This window comes from Cryptotermes secundus, unplaced genomic scaffold, assembly GCF_002891405.2.
Source record: "Cryptotermes secundus unplaced genomic scaffold, Csec_1.0 scaffold414, whole genome shotgun sequence".
In the NCBI taxonomy this organism is placed as follows: domain Eukaryota; kingdom Metazoa; phylum Arthropoda; class Insecta; order Blattodea; family Kalotermitidae; genus Cryptotermes; species Cryptotermes secundus.
Window position 1 is genome coordinate 699,188 of NW_019743151.1, and position 22,376 is coordinate 721,563.

General features: G+C 37.5%; 1 protein-coding gene across 21 annotated transcripts in view; it reads left to right on the top strand.

Annotated features, from left to right (window-relative positions):
- Positions 1-22,376, top strand: part of LOC111873842 (transmembrane protein adipocyte-associated 1 homolog) — a 72,496-nt gene that overhangs the window by 28,663 nt on the left and 21,457 nt on the right. For all 21 annotated transcript variants that reach the window (XM_023868866.2, XM_023868868.2, XM_023868870.2 and 18 more), the window contains exons 4-8: positions 4,593-4,755; positions 5,983-6,179; positions 6,277-6,337; positions 10,805-10,988; positions 21,548-21,677. In XM_023868866.2, coding sequence (XP_023724634.1) covers positions 4,593-4,755; positions 5,983-6,179; positions 6,277-6,337; positions 10,805-10,988; positions 21,548-21,677 — 735 coding nt within the window. The remainder of the gene's footprint in view (positions 1-4,592; positions 4,756-5,982; positions 6,180-6,276; positions 6,338-10,804; positions 10,989-21,547; positions 21,678-22,376) is intronic.

Consider the following 22,376-nt stretch of genomic DNA (forward strand, 5'->3'; position numbering starts at 1 on the left):
TTGTGTGTAGTCACTGTGTATTCTTGGTTTCTCTTGTGTGAGAACTCTATTGGGACTGTACATGTGTTTTATATTACTTGACATGTTCCATATCCTACAGTCATTTTGACTAACTTTGGATCCATGGATTGCAATGCAATGTAATGTAAAAATAAATATATGAACAAGCAGAAATCCATCAAGTGTAACTGTTTAATAATAAGATAAGTAAAATCTTTTTGCCTTACATGTTTCGGGCACTAGTGGCCATCATGAAGAGGCAGCCCAACATTAGAAAGGAACAACTTTACATATGTTGTTATTGAATGTATCATGTTGTTAAGTCATTAAAGGGAATTGTGATAGGTGTGCGTATTAAAAATAAATAGTTAAAACACATGAAAATAAATTGAAAGGTGATGTTGAGTTGATGGAAGAAGACTGTAATGACGGCCATAATATGGATTTCTAGTGTGAGCTGCATAGATTTTTTTTAGTTTTGTAATGTAGGTTGTGTGTTCATCCATATATTGGTGTTGAGTGCATTCCAGTGAGTACATGATAGCGTTTGAGCCTTGTAGGATTGAAGTTGTTAATAGAATGTTGAGTTGATGGAAGACAGCCTTTGTAATAATTTCTGGTATAGACGATGTGATGTGCCATGGTGGACTGCATGACACATCCCATATTCATTCATTCATTCATTCATTCATTCATTTATTGTATATTCCATAAATCCATATACGTAGATATAGAACCAGTCACAGAGTTAATATAGTTAGTATAGTACAATACAGTTATAAATATATATGTACAGCTTATAATCATTATAACAGATAAAAAAAACATGTGTTAAATTTACAGTCTTACATCACTATACATAAAATTATGCAATATTAAAATTGTTTATGTTATTATCCTTATTTCTAGGCAAATTTGTTACTAAAGAATTCATCACATGTATAAAAAGAGTTTTGCAATAAAAATGTTGTCAACTGAATTTTAAAAATTTTCAAGTCATTAGACATAGATTTGATTTTTGGTGGCAAATGATTAAAGATCTTTACCCCCATGTAACATATTCCTTTTTGGAATTGTGTCAGACTAGTTTGCGGATAATGCAGATCACAGATAGATCTGGTACTACAATTATGCATTTGTGAGTTGAATGTGAATAATTCCTTGTTTACTATAACAAACAAGGAAATCGACAATATATATTGAGCTTGTAGGGGGAGTGCCATATACTTCACTGGATTACGCACAGTAACATTATGCAGACATGTGGCCCACAATAATATATATAGTTGATAAAATATTCAGAGTGACCAACTTGAGAAACGAAGGCTGTTATTACCTTCTGTCCACTCAACAAGACTTTGAGACTTATTTTAACTGGTTTTAACCAATTGCTCTTGATATTCACAACATATTTTAATTATATTAACTATTTAGTCTTAATTTTTATAACTATTGTTAAGTCCTTTATCCTGTCAGATATATTCTGGAATATTATAGCAAGAATGGTTCTGAATGTATAAATTGTTTTGGTAATAACATTGTTATTATAACACCCAATTAAAATATATCCAAGAGACCTTTCTATGGGGGATTAAATTTCCATATTCAAATATGATAAAGGTTATAGTTTTATTAGCAGTATTGCATCTGATTATGTGATTAGTTGTAATTGAGGTTACTGAAAAGTTTGATTTTATCACTGGAATTTAAAATTCTGTTACCTCTTTCAAATTTTGACTGTTTTCTCCGATACCGTTGTGCAAACATCAAGAAAGATTGTGTTGTGATAGCACTCTAGACTTGTATTTGGAAAATATGCAGTTTGAATCTCATACTGGTTACTGTCTATTCTGGCTGATTAATTGTTTTCTTCAGTCTATCCTGTCAGATGCTTAAGTAATAGCTTGAAGTAGGCTGTGGTTGCTTTGTTCAAAATCCTTATTTACTTATCAGTGGTCATCTCCCATATCATTTAACACTGTGTAATAGAAATGGCACCACAAAGTAACCTAAGACTCAGCCAGTCTATGTTAATGCCAGGATGGGAACTAGAAGTAATCCAAGATGACTTCAGCATTTTTCATGCTCCATCATTCACAAATACCTGTTTTGCATTATCTTCATAAACCCTGCAGAAAACCTGTGGGATGTAAGACCATAGAAGATATTGATTCATTGTTATGTTTGTGCAGTGTATGTATTGCTGCACTCTCTACACTGTAATGTGCATAGGTAAGTCAATAAGTACAAGTAAGTTACAAATGGATATAGAACTTAAACAAATAAGAATACTGATTTGAAAAATGCTTTTAGTTCTCAACATAATCTCCCTGTACATTGAGGCACTTGTCCCATCATTTCAAAAGCCCCTGAAACCAGCAGAATAAAATTCTTTGGGCTGCTGTCAGAACCAGGCATGTTCACACGGCATGGCCTACCTCACAATGCATGACGGGTTGCATGCTTCCGTTGAATGGCCTTACGAAGTTTCCTGAGGACGTTACAGTAGGAGTCGGCATTTACAATTTGTCCTTGAGGCTGGAATGCAGTGAGCAGTATGCTTTCATGATCCCAGAAGACTGTGAGCATGACTTTCCTGGAGGATGCTGTCACATTAACCTTTTTTTGCCAGGCGACGCAGGATGTTTCCACTGCATTGACGCACACTTTGTCTCGGGCTGCTAATGGTGAACCCAAGACTCATCACCTGTGACAATTCGGGCTATTATACAGTGTCCTTCGTCATGGTAGCAATTGAGATGGTATAATGCCAGACCTATTCTTTGCATTTTGTGTTGTGGGGTCAGCATGCGCGGCACCCATCATGCACAGACTTTGTGAAAACCTAACCTGTCATGTATTATGAGGTAGGCCATGCCATGTGAACACGCCTGGTTCCTAAAGCAGCCCAAAGAATTTTATGCTGCTGGTTTTCAGGGGCTTGTGAAACGATGGGACAAGTGCCTCAATGTACAAGGAGATTATGTTAAGAAATAAAAGCATTTTTCAAATCAGTACTCTTATTTGTTTAAGTTCTGGATCCATTTGTGACTTACTTATTGACTTACCCTAATACTTTTACTTTTTTAAAGAGAGTGGTGAGTATGGCAGTTACATTTGTCTGAGAATTTGCAATTTTTAATTCTTTGCATAATTGCATAAAGTGAATATGTACTTGTTTCATCTGTGAAGCTGTTGAATGTATTTCTGTGAAATTTGCTTCATGTTTTTTGGGCATATCATTACTTTAAGATCAATTTGAATGTTACAAATTTTCTCAAAAATCGCTATTGGCAGAGAATATTGATGCATGACATAAAATACAGATCTCATTAAGAGCAACCTTTATTTGAAACATTTTTCAAAATTGTGTGTGTTTAATGGAAGAAAAAATATGGTAAGTGGTGTGTGTGATTTTGCAGCCATAGATTGGTATCTCAAATTAGGCCATTGAGGTATGCAGAATCACAAAGAATACATTTGGCATACACATTTTAAGTATAAAATGATATACTGTATTTGCAAAAGGATGCAAAATGAACAACAGCTTTAAATTAAATATAATATTTTAAATGTTCTTTGCATATAGTGCATAAAGTGGAAGCATCTTGGGAAAACTTTTGAATCCAACCATCCAGCCACATTTAATCTCAGAAATTGTACAGTGGACTTTGGTGAAATATTGTATTGTAGGTCTACACTAAAATGTGTCACTGAGACATAAGTTGTGGATTATAGTCTGATCTCCACATCTCCATCAGAATATCTGAACATGTAGGAGACATCATACTGAAGAATCAGCACTCAGCAGTAACTGAACACTTTATGCAGCTCATACACAACACTGACTTCAAGCGAACACAGGTTATAGCCAACATTCAGATGTACCATCCCCACATCATCAGGGAAGTCATTAAAGTAACAGAACACCTTAATACAGACTAAGGAGAGTCTGGCTTTGCGTGTTTTCTTCCAAATGTCACTCAGCCACTACAGTCAAACTTCAGCCATACCAGACTGATGAGGTTTCCTGTCAGCATGGCCAGGAAATTTTCTTCACCTCCTTTCCAAAATCTTGGTTGCCATAATAAAAAGTTCTCTATTAAAAAAAACCACGGCCCCTTTTCCTAACCACAAGGTCACTAAAACAGTTGCTGTCAATCTTTCATAGTGATTACAGAGCATCTGTCATTACCACATGGTAGCTAAAATGGCTCCATAATCTTCTGTTTTAAACAGGCTCACAAAAAAGGAAACTGTTTTCATCACCTCTCTCTATTGAATAGCGCCCAATACTGTGTTATGTCCAGTTGTGCCTTCCCCTCCCATTTGCTGCTTAACGCCAGGTCTGTACAGGGACTTTAAAAACCACCCCAAAGACACTAATCCTGAAGGTGGCAGCTGCACTGTTTGCTGAAACATCAGAAAACTTTCAGATTTCAATATGGCTTATTCCTGAAAGTTAAGTTCATACATTAAACTCCAGCTCTGAACACCTGAGAATAAGAAGTTCAGCCTTATTAAACTTTTATAATGGATGAAATTAATTCAGTCTTGGGGTCACAGTTTGTATGTTTTTTTTTTTCTTATAGGTGGTTGTGAATGTTGTGATCAGCGTGATTCGTTGCATTGTTTCTATGACAGTAAATGCTTCTGCTGTAGTTGGAGGTTATGTTGATAAAGGACTCTGGATTACTGTACGATTTTTTCTTCTTGCCATGGAACTCAGCGTAGTCATTTTTGGATTGGCATTTGGTAAGCCTTGTGCCTTATATGTAAATGTTTAAAATTGTAATATTTGGGAGTAGCAGTAACTAACAGAAATAAAGTTCAGGATGACTTTAAGAGATGCAAGTTATCTGAACTGTCCTCCTACTGAACCATTAGTATTAATCTTTATTATTGATGAGTTTCATACTGTGGATGTTCTGTGTGAAATTTTTTTTCTTCAAAAACAATTCTCGATTCATGACAGTCTTACGATGGTATGCCATATCCTGTCTGCTATGCCTAGGTGTTCCAGTTGCTGTCTATTCAGATTTTGCAACCAAAATTTTGTGTGCACTTTTTCTTCCTTAGAGTGACTTATTCAAATCAATAGACAACTGTAGTCTTGTATTTTCTTGATCTTAAGATTTTAGATAGGACACAAGGAGAGAAAATTATTAAAATGAACAATGACAAGCATGTCCCACATTTAATCTGCACTAAATTTTATTTTTATTGTCATTCTGATTTGTTACTCTCATTCTCAAATACTTGAACTTTGCCATATTTTCAAAGCGATTAATAATTTACCTTGTATAATGAATATGTTTTAGCCATAAGAAATTTCTTATTGATATTTAATGCACCTAGGTATCAGAAAATAACAACAGTTATCGTTTTCTCATTGTTTTGCTTATATACAGTCGTTTGAACAGCGAAGTAAATTAAAATAGAAATTATGATTTATGTAGTATCTCCAAAATGCAGGCTATGAATGGTTTTCTTCGCTTTAATCATTATGACGTGTCTTTAATTCAGAATAGGTGGAGAATAAATGAATGAATGAATGAATGAATGAATGAGTGACTGTCCAGGTATCTTCCTCCGTATTTCTTGAACTTAAGATTGTGTTACAGAATTACACACTTCACCAAATTAGGGGCTGGGCAAAAGTACCCTCTACAAACTAGTGTAATTGCAGTAATATACTGCAGTCCGGCATGACACTTCTTTCTTGTTGCAAGATTCTGAAAAGTTTATATCCACCTCAGCAAAGATTCTCTGCTTTTGCAGAACATGTTCACAAAAAATGCCATCAGATCCTATTCTGTAAGAAAATAGAATTAGTTCAGCAGTGGAATAATAACTGTTAACTATTCACCAAAGACTGTGATGTAGTTAATTTTGATTCATTCCTGTTGGTGCTGAATTTTTATATTTTTCCATCTTCCAGATTTATGGTCCTTATTGTTGGTGATGTGTTTTGTTTTGCAGGCCACTTGGACAGTAGAAGTAGTATTCGTTATGTACTGCTTGCAACATCTTTAATTTCCTTGGCCTTTACTATTACTCAGGGTGTGCTGGAAATAGTTTCACCTGATGAAATCTTCCATGTATATTCCAAAGATTATGATCTTTTTGGCCATGGAGGAATGTTGTTCTGGTTTGTCAGCTCTGTTGTATTCACTTTGGTAAGAAAATAAAGGTAGTGATTGTGTTATTTTGTAGTGAACTATATGATTCCTCCATTTTCTTACTTCATGTTTTTTTTTCTCTTTTTTTTTCCAGGTATATCTCACCATATTAATTTTACCATGGACAAGATTAAGAGAAAGATTAGCCTTGCCTAGTAAGTGTAACAGGTAACAGTGATGATCAACAGATTGTTAAAGTAAGAGTGGGAAGTAAGAAAGGAACATGGAAATTTTTTGTCACAACAACAGGATCACTGAAGCTGTGATTAAGAAATATATAACTTGGAGAAAGTGATTCGGTGAAAGTAAAGGAGAATATATTTAGTGGAATATAAATTAATGTATGACGTGGTTAGGTAAACTTGTAGATTTTTAAACAGATATACAACCATAGAGTCATGGTGGAAATAAAAGACATTTATAATGAGGGCAGGAAGACAGTATGTGAAATGTTGATGTGATGGTATGAAAGAGAAGATTATATGGGGAAATTCATGCTGAAACTAAAAATAAAATATAAAACAGACAAAAAGAATATTGTGTAAGATTTGAGGCTTTCACGGCGGTGACTATGAAGAAAGCAGTTTTCTGGGATTTGGCACCGTGTATATGTGGTGTTAACCGACGTTTCGGAGGAACGTATCGCCTCCATCTTCAGGGTAGAAGAAAAAATGTAAGAAATCTGCAAGCGAAGAGACCGTGAGAACCGGTAAAAGCAGTCTGCTTTTACGTCTGCGATACATTCCTCCGAAATGTCGGCTAACACCACATATACACGGTACCAAATCCCAGAAAACTGCTTTCTTCAAAAAGAATATTAGCTAAATACAATTAACTCTGGACTATCCAGCGTAATGACAGGGATGTAATGTATGAATAATTCAAGATATTTTGCATGTACTGTTACAACATGTTACAAATTACATAACCGCATTTTACATACTCGTACATCTATGTACATACATAGAATATAGAATATAAAGTTAATAAAGATACTGCAAAGAAAATTCTCTAAAGAGAACATAGATAATTTCAGTTATGCTAAATAATGAATTATGGGAGGAAATTCATTTGGAAAAGAATGTAAATGAACTACAGTAGAACTTGGTTATAACGTCATCGAAGGGACCTAAAAATAGTGTCGTTATAAACGAATGTCGTTGTAACCGAAATGGGCACTTCCACAGTAGCGTTATGTTAGTCACGTAAAAATCTACCAAAACCGAGTTAAAATGTTGCATTTTTTAGTGAAATACGTAGTTAAGTACAGACTAACGTAACATTAACGTGGAATTGCCCAAATGTGTAATATCAAAGACATATTACAGCGCTTTTCACTGACAATACACACCGCACTAATACTGTATATTAAAGGTAGGCCTACTCACCAAATTACAGTAGATTACATCAATTGTTGTGCCTTACTGTACCTAGATACGAGTACAGTAATCAGTTATCTTCATCTGTTTCCTGTTACTTGCCCATTACACACTTTCTAAATTACGTTCAATGTCCATATCAGAGAAATTCAGGAATGAAAATGACGTTACATACGAGGTTGATGCATTTGTGCATGTCGTACTAAGCAAGGTATAAAAACAGTTGCTTTATGAGGAATTAGTTCGTACCATTGAATATTTGACGCAGTAGACAAGATGTCGCAGAAACCGATGTTGCTATAACCAAGTTTTACTGTATATCGACTGTTTAAAAATAAGTTTTTGTATTATTTTAGTGGTGCATTTCCATTGAAACTAACAACGAAGAGAGAGATTAAGAATAATTCTTGGATATGTAGGGGAATAAAAGTTTCATGTAAGAAAATGAGGTTTTTACATGATCTGAAGTGTAGGATTTCACTGTCAAAGGATGCACTGAATTATATTAACAGATATCGCAGAATTTATAAAGGAGTTATCTCAGATGCTAAAAAGGACATCATGGCAAACAAATAGTAAGTGAAGAAAGCAGTCTTCTGGGATTTGGCACCGTGTATATGTGGTGTTAACCGACGTTTCGGAGGAACGTATCGCCTCCATCTTCAGGGTAGAAGAAAAAATATAAGAAATGTGCAAGCGAAGAGACCATGAGAACCGGTAAAAGCAGACTGTGGTGAAATATACACAGCTATGTGAGAGCAGAGAGGGTAGGGGGGAAGGGCAATTATACAAGTGAAAGCAGTAGTGTGGGAGGGGTAGGGGAAGGGAGCTGGGACAAGCAGGGTTTTTGTGTAGGGGAGAGAAAGGCAAGGTTAAAGGCTGGACACTAATCTGTAAGCTGAGGGGGGGGTTATGTTGGTTGGTCATGGCCTGTGTGGCCTTCTGGATCTGGCATCATATCTCGGTGGGGGTTTTTTAAGAGAACAGATGAGAGGTTTCCAAGACTTGATGAGACAGAACCCCCCCTCTCTGTTCATATTTCCTGGATGCAGTTCAATCTCAATTGCCTCCCTAACGATGCGATCCATATAGCGGGTCTTGGTGGCGAGGATGGAGGTATTCTGGAGCTGAATGAGGTGTCCCAGATCGATGCTGTGTTCAGCTACGGCCGACTTGTCCGGTTGTTCGAGACGGATGTGCCGCTGATGCTCCTTCAACCTCATGTCCACGGAGCGGCCTGTCTGCCCAATATAGACCTTCCCGCACTCGCATGGGATACTGTATACACCCGGTGTCCTTAGGCCCAGGCTGTCTTTAACCGGCCGGAGGAAATTGGATAATTTGTATGGAGGCAGACCCACTGCTTTGATGTTGTGTCGGGACAGCACTCTGCTGATACGGTTGAATATGGTACCGACATAGGGAAGGAAGGCGACTGAGCCCGGTCTGTCTTCAGGCTGGCTGATGTTGGGCCGACGGTTGAGAACTCTGTAGATCTACCGGTTGTTGTATCCGTTCTTCTTGAATACATCCTTCAGGAGCACCAACTCCGCATGTAGGCTGTCTTGATCACACAGTGCTCTAGCCCTGTGCACCAATGTTGAAAGTGCAGCTTGCTTGTTGGAAGGTTGGTGGTGGGACGCAGTGTTAAGGTACAGGTTTGTATGGATGGATTTGCGGTACACTCTATGGCCCAGGGAACTTAAATAAACTGTATGACGTGTGAGCCAGTTATTACCTTAAAAAATATAAAAATTAATTATAAATCACAGTTCACATTTTTAGGTATCAGTGTAACAAATAATCTAAAATGGAGCTCACATGTTCAGTCCTTGTGTCTAAAACTGAATAAGGTATGTTACATTATTAAATCCATGAAAGCTGAAGTGAGTGTCTATATACTCAGGAATATTTACTTTGCCAAATTTCAATCCTTAGTAAGTTATGGTTTGATTTTTATGGGGTGGAGGAAGCAAAAATAGCAAAGTACTGAAAATATAAAAAAGATACTTTGTTTAATGAAAGGAGTAAATAGCAGAACATTATGCAGACCTATTTTTAAAGAATTAAAGATCTTAACTGTTACCTCCTTGCATATTTTTGAGGTGTTGTGCTATTTTCAAAAATATAATTAATACTCTATGAGAAATTCAGATTTGTATGTATATAATACTAGAAGGAAAGATGATTTTCATGTGCCAAATTGAAATTATCAACATTTAAGAAAAGCTAAAAGTATTTTTAGTAGATCATTCTTTCTGTAGATTGTATGAGTTTCTCTTAGAGGGACAGTAGTAAGCATAGCTAAACCTCTATTCAGCAATTGAAATAGATAACAAAAGGTTGCTTGTAGTATCTTAATGTGATTGGTGATTGACATGGTCATATGTAGGACCCTTGATTTTCTGTAATACTCCTAAAATTCTTGATGAACTCATAAGGTTGGCTTGCATTTCGATTTACATATTTTATGTAATTTGATTATTTATCTGGTTTGATAATGTGTGTTGTATTTTTATTATAGGTTAACCATGTCAAGAGTGATTATTTATTTTTGACGATTTCTAATCCTTTAGGCATTGGGACAAAAAAAATTCAAGATTGATGTATTTAGTGATGTGACTTGTTCAAGTGTTACTGTTGTAGCAATTATGAATGCCAAATAAAATGAATGACTGAATGAATATATACATGACTTCTGGAATGGCAAATGCAAGGTTATGTGAAGTATTGCAAAGAATGTTAACAGTTACTCATGAATACAAAAAGTGAAATCAGGTTACATAAGGAGTGTGTAGATTTGCTGGGAAGGTTACATAGAAAAATACTGTTGTTCCCTCCTTGCAAGATTATCTGGTTATCATTTTGGTATTGTTGATCACAAGTTGAGAAGTATCAAAATGAGTTGGTCTCTAATGGCATGATATTTGTGCTAAGAAGTCAGTGTCTGTAACATTAATGCCTGGAAATGAAACAGGTTATGAACAGATTACAGATGCATCCAGTTTCTGTATAGAATTTCATTGCCTTAGAAAGGCTATTCATAACTATTGCTTAAGTAATTCATTTTGGTAAAAATCTTATGAATGGGTAAGAAAGTAACATACCAAAACTAGGAGAATATCATGAGATAAATAATATACTAATAATATCATATTGTAATATTCATAAGGTGGAAAGCAAACTTTATATACTGAGAATTTTTTTAGAACAGTGTAGTAACTAAACTAATTTATCTTTCAGCCAAACGTTCATTCTACATATATATATTTTTCTTGGTGGTGCTATACCTTGCTCAGTCCATAGGCAGTGGCCTTCTAAACTATGGTATTGGAGAGGGACTTTGCATTGTGGATGTAACAACATGCATTTACTTCACGCTGCTAACACCACTAGTCTACCACACGTTCCTCAGTGAGTTCTTTGGGTAAGTTTCACACTCTTACTACTTGAAATGAACTCATGATGGGGAAGTCGTATGTATCCATTTGCATGTTTTGTACCAAGAATGGCTCAGTTGATACTGATTAAATATTAAATTTTATGTTGGATGTCCATGCTCAAACTTCCGGGAAAATTTAATTGTTTCAGATCAGTTTAATATAGCACCTTCATTGCATAAGAGATTAACTTTTATAATTTTTCTATAAACATGGCACATTTTACAGAAATTGGCATATAACAAAATATATCAATGATTTACATCATTTAGCAAATACAACAAATAGTTATTCATTATGCTATGAAGTGTAAAATGATTAACTTTACAGCAGTAAATTTCTGCTTGTAGTAACTGGCTGATATCTACAGTAAATGCACACTGAGGTGACTGAAGTGTGTAAAATCATGAAGAAGGGATGTAAAAATATGAGAGCTATTCAGAAAGTAACCTCCATTGAGCTATTAAAGCAATGAGAAAAAAATTATATGCAGAAAAAAAGGTACATGCTCGTACACGTACTTAAGATTCTTTGAAGCATTGTCACCACTGGAATTGATGCACTTGTCATATCGGGGAATAAGTTTTGGTATACCTCTGTCAAAGAAGCCTGCCACCTGTGAGCTCAGCCACCTTTTGACACCTTCAGTCAACTCTTTATTGTTGAAGTGCTGTGATACCAACCAGTTTTCAGATAGTTAAATAGGTGGTAGTAACTTGAAGCGAGATCAGGGCTATAAGGAGAGTGGTCAAACAACTCCCAGTATAAATGCTCCAGCAGTGCTTGAGTGCAAGCAGCTGTATGCAGACGTGCATTGTCATGCAGGAGCACTACACTGGATGTCAGTATTCCACACCTTTCTTTATTGACCCTATGCAGTTATTTAAGTGTTTTGCAGTACATTTGTGATGGTACTGTAGAGCATTGTTGTGTGAATTCCACCTTCAGCACTCCCTTCCCTTCCCAGAAAACAGTTGCCATCAGCTTTCTAGCAGTCAACATTTGTTTAACCTTTAACGGCCTAATGTTATAATTATTGGCAGCAAGTAGCAAGCCCAGTGGCAGAATGTTATAATTTTTAGAGGCAAGCCACCTGCTTCCTTTGTGAGTGCTGGCAGTTTGACCTTGGGTTTGAAACCCAAACAAACTCATGAACTTTCATGTCAGACGTTTATTTGTTAGCTCTAAACAATGACACCGTTTATCAGGGTACTGGTTTCGAAACTATATATGTTTAGATATGAGTGTTTATGACCTGGTGAGCCAATAGAGGTCAGCTTTGTTTTGAGAACTTAGAGGAGGAAATATTCGAGGGCACTGCATATCAGTGCTACCAGAGCTTTCAAGGAAGTGTGATGCATTCAGGGATTGGTTTGCAGTGTTGAATTGTCAGTTAGGACGTCAGTGGCGGATTTTCTAATATTTCGTTATTAGGTAGGAAGTCATTGTCAGACTCCTGTATTTCTTTGTATATCATTTTTATTGTGTATCTCAGAAGAGGTATAAACCCATTGAGCCAGTGCTACTTTGTGCGTAAAGACATCTTCGTCACTGTGACTTTCGGTATCAGTGGCGGACTGGCACTTTTGACTGCTATTGCAATTACTTTGCATCACAATTTTGCGTAAAGACGTAAAGATGCATATCTGTTACACAAGTCATGTGATGGAAAAATGACGCACAAAAAATTCCGTGAAATTTTGGTACATGATTTGATTCTTCAATCACATGAGGCGACTCTCACAGTCAGTGGCGTTTCTTGGGGGAGGCCAAGTTCATCTGGGGCCCAACTGAGTCGACTAGAGGTGAAACATTCAAAACACTGGCCAACTAAAGGGAAACAAAGACGTCGCGTTCTATAAACAAGGAAAGCAGGAGCACGCTTTTCTGCTGTAAAAGTGTAATGTTGCGCTGTGTGTGGTGGACTGCTTCGAGAATTGGCGCATGCGGGTCAGAGTGTAAACTGTGAAGTGACGCAGTCCAAACCATGTACAGTCTGAACCAAATATTATTGTATATACTGTCATCATATTTACATCACCACCACGATTCAAGGTTGAAGAAAAACAACGGGTAAGTCCTTTAGAATTTCATAACGTATATAATAAAGATTATATTTTCCATTTCATGACAAAATAATCACAGTTAATTTTCATTTTTAAAACTTACCCTTTAGTGTATATGTAGAAAATTTTATTGTCTTTCAGGTTGTTTTTAGTTCATATTCTGATGTTGCATAGAACAGAAAATATGCATTTTTTTTTAGAAAGTTTGCAATGTTAAAGACTTAGGGCCATTTAAATTCCGGCCATGGGGAGCTGCCGGCAATTTAAAAGTCCGTACGTTAAAGGTTAAATGTTTTTGGCTTGTTTGTCGAATGTGTGCATCCACTGCTTTGACTGCTCTTTGGGTTCAGCATTCACAGATGAAGCCCAGGTTTAATCAGCTGTTATCCATATAATGTAATTGAGAAAATCATCGGCATCTTTGTAGTATGGTTCTAAAAAGTAAAAGCCATAGCCATTCCCTGCATTTTGTGCACATCCGTGAGCATTTTGGAACCCATCTTACACAAAATTTGTGATAGCCTAGCCTAACTCTAATAATTTTGTAGAGAACAGTGGGTGAAGTTTGTGGAAATTCATGCTAAAGTTCTGAAATTGTGAAGCACTGTGTTTCACTTTGAACAAGATCCTCAGTCAGTATAGATGGCCAGCCACTTTTTCTGTTGATCGTGAATATTTGTTCACCCATTTTTGAACGTTCTACATCGTCTTGCAGTTCCTTCACTCATTACATTTTGGCCATAATCTGCACATAATTCACAATGGTTTTCCTCAGCACTTCTGTTTCTAGCATGAAGAAGGTGGATGACTGTGTGAATTTTGCAGCTGTTGGGATTATCAGTCATAGAACACACCATAGCTCACCCTGTAGAGACAAGAACAAACACTAGGTGAGCAGTTATGTGATGGTTTACAAGGGAATGAGTCATGTGACTCACGTGCAAGCTCTCCCAGGCTCCTGCTTTCTGAATAGCCCTCATATACAAGGTGGTTCCAATATGACCGACTGATTTTTTTTTTAAACCAAAATTGCCAAACACTTACTTGCACATGTCAGTCTTCAACGTACTCCCCTCCAGAGTCAACACATTTTTTCCAATGTTCTGGAAGCATCCTGATGCCCTTTTCAAAAAAGTTCTATCGTTGGCGGCGTATCCACTCCCGAACATTCTGGATGACGGTGTCATCCACAAACCACATGCCTTGCAAGTCTGATTTTTGCCTTCTGAATATGTAGAAATCACTTGGTGCCAAATCGGGACTGTATGGTGGATGTGTCAGAAGGTTCCATTTCAATTTCGGGAGGGTTTCCATTGTTTTGGCCGTATGGGGGCATGCATTGTCTTGAAGGAAGGCTACCTGCTTTGCACCACTCTTCCGCTTCGATCGGATCTTTTCCTTCACGTCTGTTGCCAGGAGGTCTGAGTAATAAGCTGCATTGACTGTTCTGGCATCTGTCAGAACGTCTACATGGATAACCCCCTGCCAGTCCCAGAAGAACGTTGCCATCACTTTTCCTGCAGAACGGGTCCTCCGCGCTCTCTTGGGTTTAGGAGAACTGGTATGCCGCCAGTCGCGTGATGATTGCTGGGACTCAGGAATGAAGTAGTGCACCCACGTTTTATCGGTGGTCACTATAGACTTCAAAAATGCATCACCTTCATCTTCGAATTGCTGTAGGAGACGACTGGCAACTTGCATGCGCACCATTTTGTTCACATCCGTCAAAGTGCGTGGTACCCACTGTGCATTCACCTTGCGATGGTGCAGGTGGTATTTCATGATGTCTTCTACACTACCAACACTGATGGACAGCATTGCTCCAAGTTCCTTGATAGTGATGCGCCTATTCTCACGAATAAGTGCGTCTGCACGATCAATGTTTTTCTTGGTGACTGATGTTCACGGCCAACGATCATGTGGTTCATTCTCCACGCGCTCTCTGCCCTCTCTGAAGCACTTACACCACTCAAACACACGGGTCCATGAGATACACTCTTCCCCGTACTGTTTTTGGTGTCTGTGGTGAATTTCAGCGGACGGGATGTTTTCTCCAATGAGGAATTTGATCACAATGCGTTGTTCCATGCTCCGCGGTACCTTCTGTTCGCTCGCCACTCTAGCAACTTCCAGACAGGTCTGAACAGGTTCTAACCCTAACAGGAGTGAGGGTGGAGGTTGTGGCTTCACTCTCTCAAGGTCGCACAGCTGCTGCACAGTGCGGCTTGTTTACAAAAAAATCAGTCCCGGTCATATTTGAACCACCTAGTATATATGGTCCAAACTAGATAATTCCATGAAGCTGCTGTTCTGAATATTGTAATGATGCAAGAAAATTGGAATACCATATATAGTTTGATTAATTTGACTGACAAAATTCAGTTCTGAAACTCTGAAAAGAATGTTTATCCAGATACATATACATATATACATACATACATACACACACACACACACACACACACACACAATAGGTCAGGCAAATGGGGAGGTTGTGGAAGGACAGGAAACAAGAACCCTTGCATTGACATCACTGTCTGAGGTGGTTAATTGTTATGATGGAAGTGCCACATTCTGACAGTCGACATCTTGTGTCGTTTTCTTTGTAACACATCCTTTACATCCCCTGTTTGCCTCAGAACTTCCAGCTAATAAGCATGATCATCTGTCTAGTCCAATGGAATGAAATGAATGAATGAATTTCATTGGGACCTGGTGCATTTCTAAATTTTGTGTTCAGACTGTGTAACATGTGCCACAGAATATTCCAGTCCCTTCTGCTATCAGAGTTGAAGGTTGCCCTGTCCTCATCATCACCTGTTGAAGTTATGCTTTTAAATCATTTTTGTCATTCATAGAATATTGTTTTACCCAAAGTCATTGCCATAACCTTCATACAATATTCTGTGGGTTTCCACAGCTGTTTTACCCAGTTTCACATAAAATGTCACTCAGGTTCTTTGCTTCATTATGGATCCTGTATCACAGCAAGACAAAACCAAAGCAGTGCAATCACATTAATGGGTATAACACAATGTTTGAAATTAGTCACTGTGCATAAGTTATAGTCGCAAGTATCAGCTGTTTCATGAGCATCCACATATGCATAACTGGTGGTGTTCCACATGGTCATTGCAGGAACTTCTTGAGTAGACCTCATACATATGTTTCAGAGATACCTGAAAGCTGTTTAAATCTTTTATTAACTCAAAGTAAATTCTTATATTGATACTCTTACAGAAGAGTATATTAGAAAATTCTAATTCTATTGGAAATTTCCCAGACTGTTATTGTTATGACTGCTGCCTTGGTAAAAGAAGATCAGAGGGGATGCCAGGGTCACACTTCAGCAAGTCTGTTGCATCAGTCTGTCACATGACACCGCACTGTGAACATGCATTATTTTTACATGAGTGCTTTTTTGACTTCATGTTTCATTTTGTCTGTGATGGCTGGGAAAATTGAGCAACTTATCTTCATCAAGTTTTTGCGTGAAACTCAGTAAATCCGCTACCAAAACCTGTGAAATGCTCTGTGAGGCTTTTGGGGAACATTCTTTAAGCCGGACAGCTGTTTCTGAATGGCATTCATGTCTGAAGGCTGGTCATCAAGTGTCACTTGAAGATAATGAATGTTCAGGGTGACCAAGCACCAGCAAAACCACAGAAAATGTTGAAAAAATTTGAGAACTCATCCACAAAGACCATTACTAAAGACTCTATGAGCACAAAGACACCGTTGGAATCAGTTAATGGACTTGGCGAGGAGATTTTAACAGAAAATTTGAACATGTGCTGCATTGCCGCCAAGTTTGTCCCTGAAGACCAAAGAGTTTGTGACTAGTAATAACATGGTTATTGTTCCCCATCCTCCCTACTCACTGGACTTAGCCCCAGTTGATTTCGTTTATTTCCCAAATTGAAAATGACACCAAAGGGACAACATTTTGAAACAATGTCTGACATCCAGAGGGAATCTCAAGTGGTACTTAACAGCATTAAGGAAAATGTAAGTTAAGCCACCGTTTCTTTTTTTTTTTTACCTAATCCGGGAACTTTCCAATAGAACCTTGTGTATGCTATTCCTGAGATAATATGAAATTAGCATGGATATGATTCTTAGCATTTGCAGAGCTATGGGTAGGAGAAACTGTTGTGTTGGGTGAAATGTTTGGGTGTCAGTGCACAAGCACATATTGGAATGTAGGTTCATATTGAAGCATCTAGCAGGTTGCACAGAGAGAGAGAGAGGGAGGGAAGGGGGGAGAGAGAGAGAGAGTGTGTGTGTGTGTGTGTGTGTGTGTGTGTGTGTGTTGGTAATAGGGAATGGAATGGACAAAATGCCACTTACAATGAAGAATATGCAGACATGCACTTCAGCTACGAGTTTCACAATGGAGATGCTGCTGTTATTGTTGAATAGTGAAGATGATTCCTGAGATGAAGAATCCATGATAGGCATGTGTTTTGTACTGTCCATTGAGAGTTGTGAGAAAGAGGAACATTTCCCAGTGTATTGTCACAAGCCGAATGTGCTGTGAGGTGAAACGTGGTGAAAGAAATATTGAAATGATGCATTACAGTCCACATACCATTACCCCAACAGATTTCCACTTCCCTCAGTGTTCCAAACAAAACCGTGTGGTGGACAGTAAACTTCAGAGGTCTGTGTACCATCTCCAGAAAATGAAGTACCTGAAATCTGGAGAGTTGGCTAGACAATTGGAATTGTGCCACTGGTTAGCCCCACACACCCATCTTCATCAGTACATCTTATTCATTGGTGAGATTCAGTTTACCCATAATGGGGTGCACAATAGAAGAAACTCATTTATAGTCCAGTGGGAATCGACGTGTTACGGTGGAAGCAGATTTGCAGTATCCATGTTCTACTAACATGGTGTGATGTAATTTGTGGTTATCTCATAGGGCCATTCTTCTTGGAGGGTCAGCTGACATAGTATTTTTGGAACATGAGCTGCTGGGCTTGCTGGAAGGTGTACCGCTGACCGCAGTCTTGCGAAATTTTTTCCAGCATTATGGAATGTCCCCATATGAGTTGACATGCAACACAATTTCTGCATCAGCATTTTCTTTTTGCTCGATTGCCCATGGGGATTTGCAGAATTGATTACCATGATCACCACACCTCAGCCCCCTCAACTTGCATGTGTAAAAGTACATTGAAGATGTTTATGAATGCAAGGAAGAAACATGTGAGATATAATTGCTGTATTATGACTGTTAACACAGCAAGTAATATGCGAATATCTTCAATAAAGACAATAGGTGTTGGTATATGTTTTATGTGTTTAATATCAATGTAACTATGCTACATGTTTCGACCACATAATTAGGTTGTCATCAGGCGCTTATGAACATAACTCTAGTGATTAAAATATTGGTTATAACACACATCTGTATTCTTGCAACTGATGGCTGTGTTGCTAGTGAATATGTATTTGTATATTAGGTATATTTCTACAATTTAGTATACAGTTCGTGTTATGATTATAAAGATAAAGATAAAATAAAAATATGAAAATAGAAATATTAAAAATGTTAAAAGTATAAATAGCATACAAATTAATTGCATGTTCCATTTAAAAGTCAGATTAGAAGCTGTGCTTGGTCATGAGCAATCTTCAATTGATGTATGCTGGTATGCTGAAGGGGGAGAGCTATTTGTGTTATTTCTTGCTTGTTGTCATGCAGATCATACAATATATACATATATAATAGTGTATGGAATAAAACCTGCTTGTTGTTTCTTGCACTTCTCACTGTTATCCTAGGTTATCGTGGAAGCTTAGGTGCTTTTTCAGAAATGTAGTTTTAAAGGTTTCCCCTGGTTTGATGCTCATGTAGTTGCATAAGGGGCAATATTTTAACCTACATTTCTAAAAAAAACACCTAATCTTCCACGATAATCTATGCTTTTGCATTTACCTATATGTATGGTCATTTTAAGGTGATCTGAGGAAGTATTGTGGGTTTTTCTTTGAACTTGTGTTTACCCTCAAATAGGCTTGTAATTTCTAGCAGGAATATATTGGGCAGTACAGTGGAACCTTGCTTAATGAGGACCTCTCATAACGAGTAATTTGCATAATGAGCAAAACATATTGTAAAGAAATGACTCGCTTAACGTGCAACGTTTCGCATAACGAGTGACGAGAGGGGAAGTTCCGGAATGCGCGCTTGCTACATCAGTCTGTGTCTCGTTCCACTAGCATCTTAGTGTCGCTTGTGATCACACATTTTTCCAAACTCGTGTTCAGACATTATTTGTGATTTTTTTTGTGCAAAGTTTAATAACCCTTACAAAAATGTCGCCGAAGGAAAAGCTGCAAAAAGACAGCCATAAGGGAATAAAAATAACTGTAGAAATGAAACATAAAATTATTGAAAAGCGAGAACAAGGTGTGAGCGTGGCAGATCTAGCACGCACATACAATCGGTCCACATCAACGATTTGCACGATTTGGAGTTGCACTGTGTTTCACAGCAAGAAGTTGTGGAGGAGAGTTTGTCAGAAGAGCAGGAGGAGGTAACAGCAAAGCAACAATCTTCTGGCGCAATAAGAGAAATGCTGAAAGCATGGGAAACTGTTGCATCGTACATTGAGAAGCATCACCCTAATAAGGCAGCGCGATAAGAGAAATGCTGAAAGCATGGGAAACTGTTGCATCGTACATTGAGAAGCATCACCCTAATAAGGCAGTGGCTATGTGTGCTACAAATTTATTTAATGATAATGCTGTGTTGCATTTTCACCAAATTTTGAAGCGTCAGCAAAAACAAATGTCTCTAGACAGCTTTCTAGTAAAAAAGAATTAGATATGTATCATAAATAATAAACTAATTATTTCGATTTTTTTTTCTGCAAATCGAATTTGCATTCCAGGTTGGTTCATTCCGCATAGAAGAAAAGATGAAGATGATTCACGCTCCTTAACAATGTATATATAATTTTCTTTGAATAAACGTTATACATAAAATTTTTTGAGTATTTTTTCGGCATGGAAAGCATTATCGTATTTTACATTAATTTATATGGGAAAAATTGTTTTGCTTAACGAGTGTTTCGCATTATGAGTAAGATTCTGGAACGAATTATGCTCATTAAACGAGGTTCCACTGTACGTGCATTTCTGGAGAGGAACCCTGTCAGGTACTTGTGGGTGTGTGCATGGATTCTTTAAATCTCGGTATGTATCAAAGGCATTCATCACATGCCTCTTTTTTTCTGCAAAAGTTCTTGAAGCATTCGGTTGAGCATCTCTGTCTGTAATGTGCAACATGCTTCTTGCGTGTGGTGGTTGTGTTGCATTCACAACAGTTAACCAGTTAACCCGTTAACCCTTGCTGTACCCTGTGCAGTGGAACATAGACCAAATTTATGTTGTATTTTAGCGTCCTGTTGCACTGATTCATATTCATAATGTGTATGTATTAACAGTCTTCAAGTGCACAGAATCCCATTTACCACTTCTACACAACATGTTTCGACAATATGCTGCCATCTTCAGGTGTATCGATCCGTCAACTATTCCGCTGCTTGTCTTTATATGTCCATTTACAAATAATATTAAATTTGCATACATCCTTATATAATAATAAAGTTTATGTATTTAAAATTTGTTAAAATCTATTATCCCATAGATCATATTTTAAATTCATGTGTATTATTGATCATCACATGGGAGTCGTTCTTCTTATGTATCTAATGTGTGTGTATATTATGTCTTATGATGTGTTCTACTCTTCTGGCTGCATGCGTTGTATCGTTGGATGTGTGTAGTGTAGAAGTGGTAAATGGGATTGTATGCACTTGAAGACTGTTAATACGTACACATTATGAATACCAAATTTACCTTGCCCTGCATATTTTTTTAAATTGACTGGTCTGTTGGTGTAAGGGTACATTAATTTTAAATTGTGCTGCAGAGCATTAATTAAAAAGGGTGGTGAAGTTAAGTTGTTATTATTTTAAAATCCCTATTGGAAAATAAAAGTTGAACATTCAGTACTGCACAGTTTTAATCTTTAAAATCATTAATTCATTCATATACTGAATGTCAGTTTTTTCAAGTTGATCATTCAGTGTGTTTCATATTATCAAATGGATTGATGCACTGTAATGTGATAAACATACTTTCAGCCGGATTATATACAGTTTTGTATATCTCATTGGCCTTAATTTTAGTTTATTTTAGATATAAATCAGAGTAGTTTTTAACAAACTACTGTAATAAAAAGTGATTCAAATGAAAGTTAATAAATAACGAGTTCTCCCTTCCTCACTTACTTTATCTCTCTTTTTCAGTACAATTTTTTGTCAGTTTTGTTTCATGCTTGCAATGTATATTTCATCCCCATAGTACAACCAATAAAATTACTGTCTTGTGTGTCTCAGTCTTCAGTGTTTTGTAAGGGCTTCATGTGGACATTGACATGTGGAAGCTTTATGTGTTACAGCATATCTCAACCAAGCATAATGTTTTCCTACAAAGCACAAGTGGATGACAATGTGGAAGATGATACAGTGTCACTCCCACATCAGCAGTCGTTCTCATCCCTCAAGACTGATTCAGATTACATTTACCAAGTAAGTGTCAGTACATATACCAAGTAAATGTTTATAGTATTGTAACGTGTTTCATTACTGAATACGCTGTAGAGATTGTTAATTGGTTTATTCAACAACCTACAAGTAACAGCTACAATTAATTATAACAATGTTACGGGTTTCCACACTTTACAAACCCTACAATAAAATCTCTTAACACTATCTTCAGTAGTCTTCACGTGTTAATAATGCGGGAGCTATACAAGTCTCTCTGAATTACACACTCCCAATATAACTGTACTACAGCACACACAAAGTCTCGAAAGCACACAATAAGTCTTCCGCTCGCTGACTTGCGAACTGAGAACTCGTTGATAATGCACTGACTCTCGCTTGCTGCTCAGCCAGCTTTTATTCCGTTCGCTGTTGCTAGTGTCGCCCGCCACGTCACTACTGTGACGTGGTGTATAGCCTAGCAACACTGTTACCGCGCGTTGCACGTTACATCACCGTGGAGGGGATGGGGGGAAGGGAGCGCTACGTTACCGCCACATGCCACTGNTGTTGCGCAACATGTTACACTGCTCCCACCTTAAGGCTGTTCATCCCGAATAGCCTAACAGTGCTTCCCCCGTTCCTTTTCTTTGGAGGCTGTTCTTGCAGCATCTTCTTTGTGTCCTTCTACTGTTTCTCTTCTCCCCGTTGCTCTGCTCTCCAACCGCTACATCTTCCCGCTCT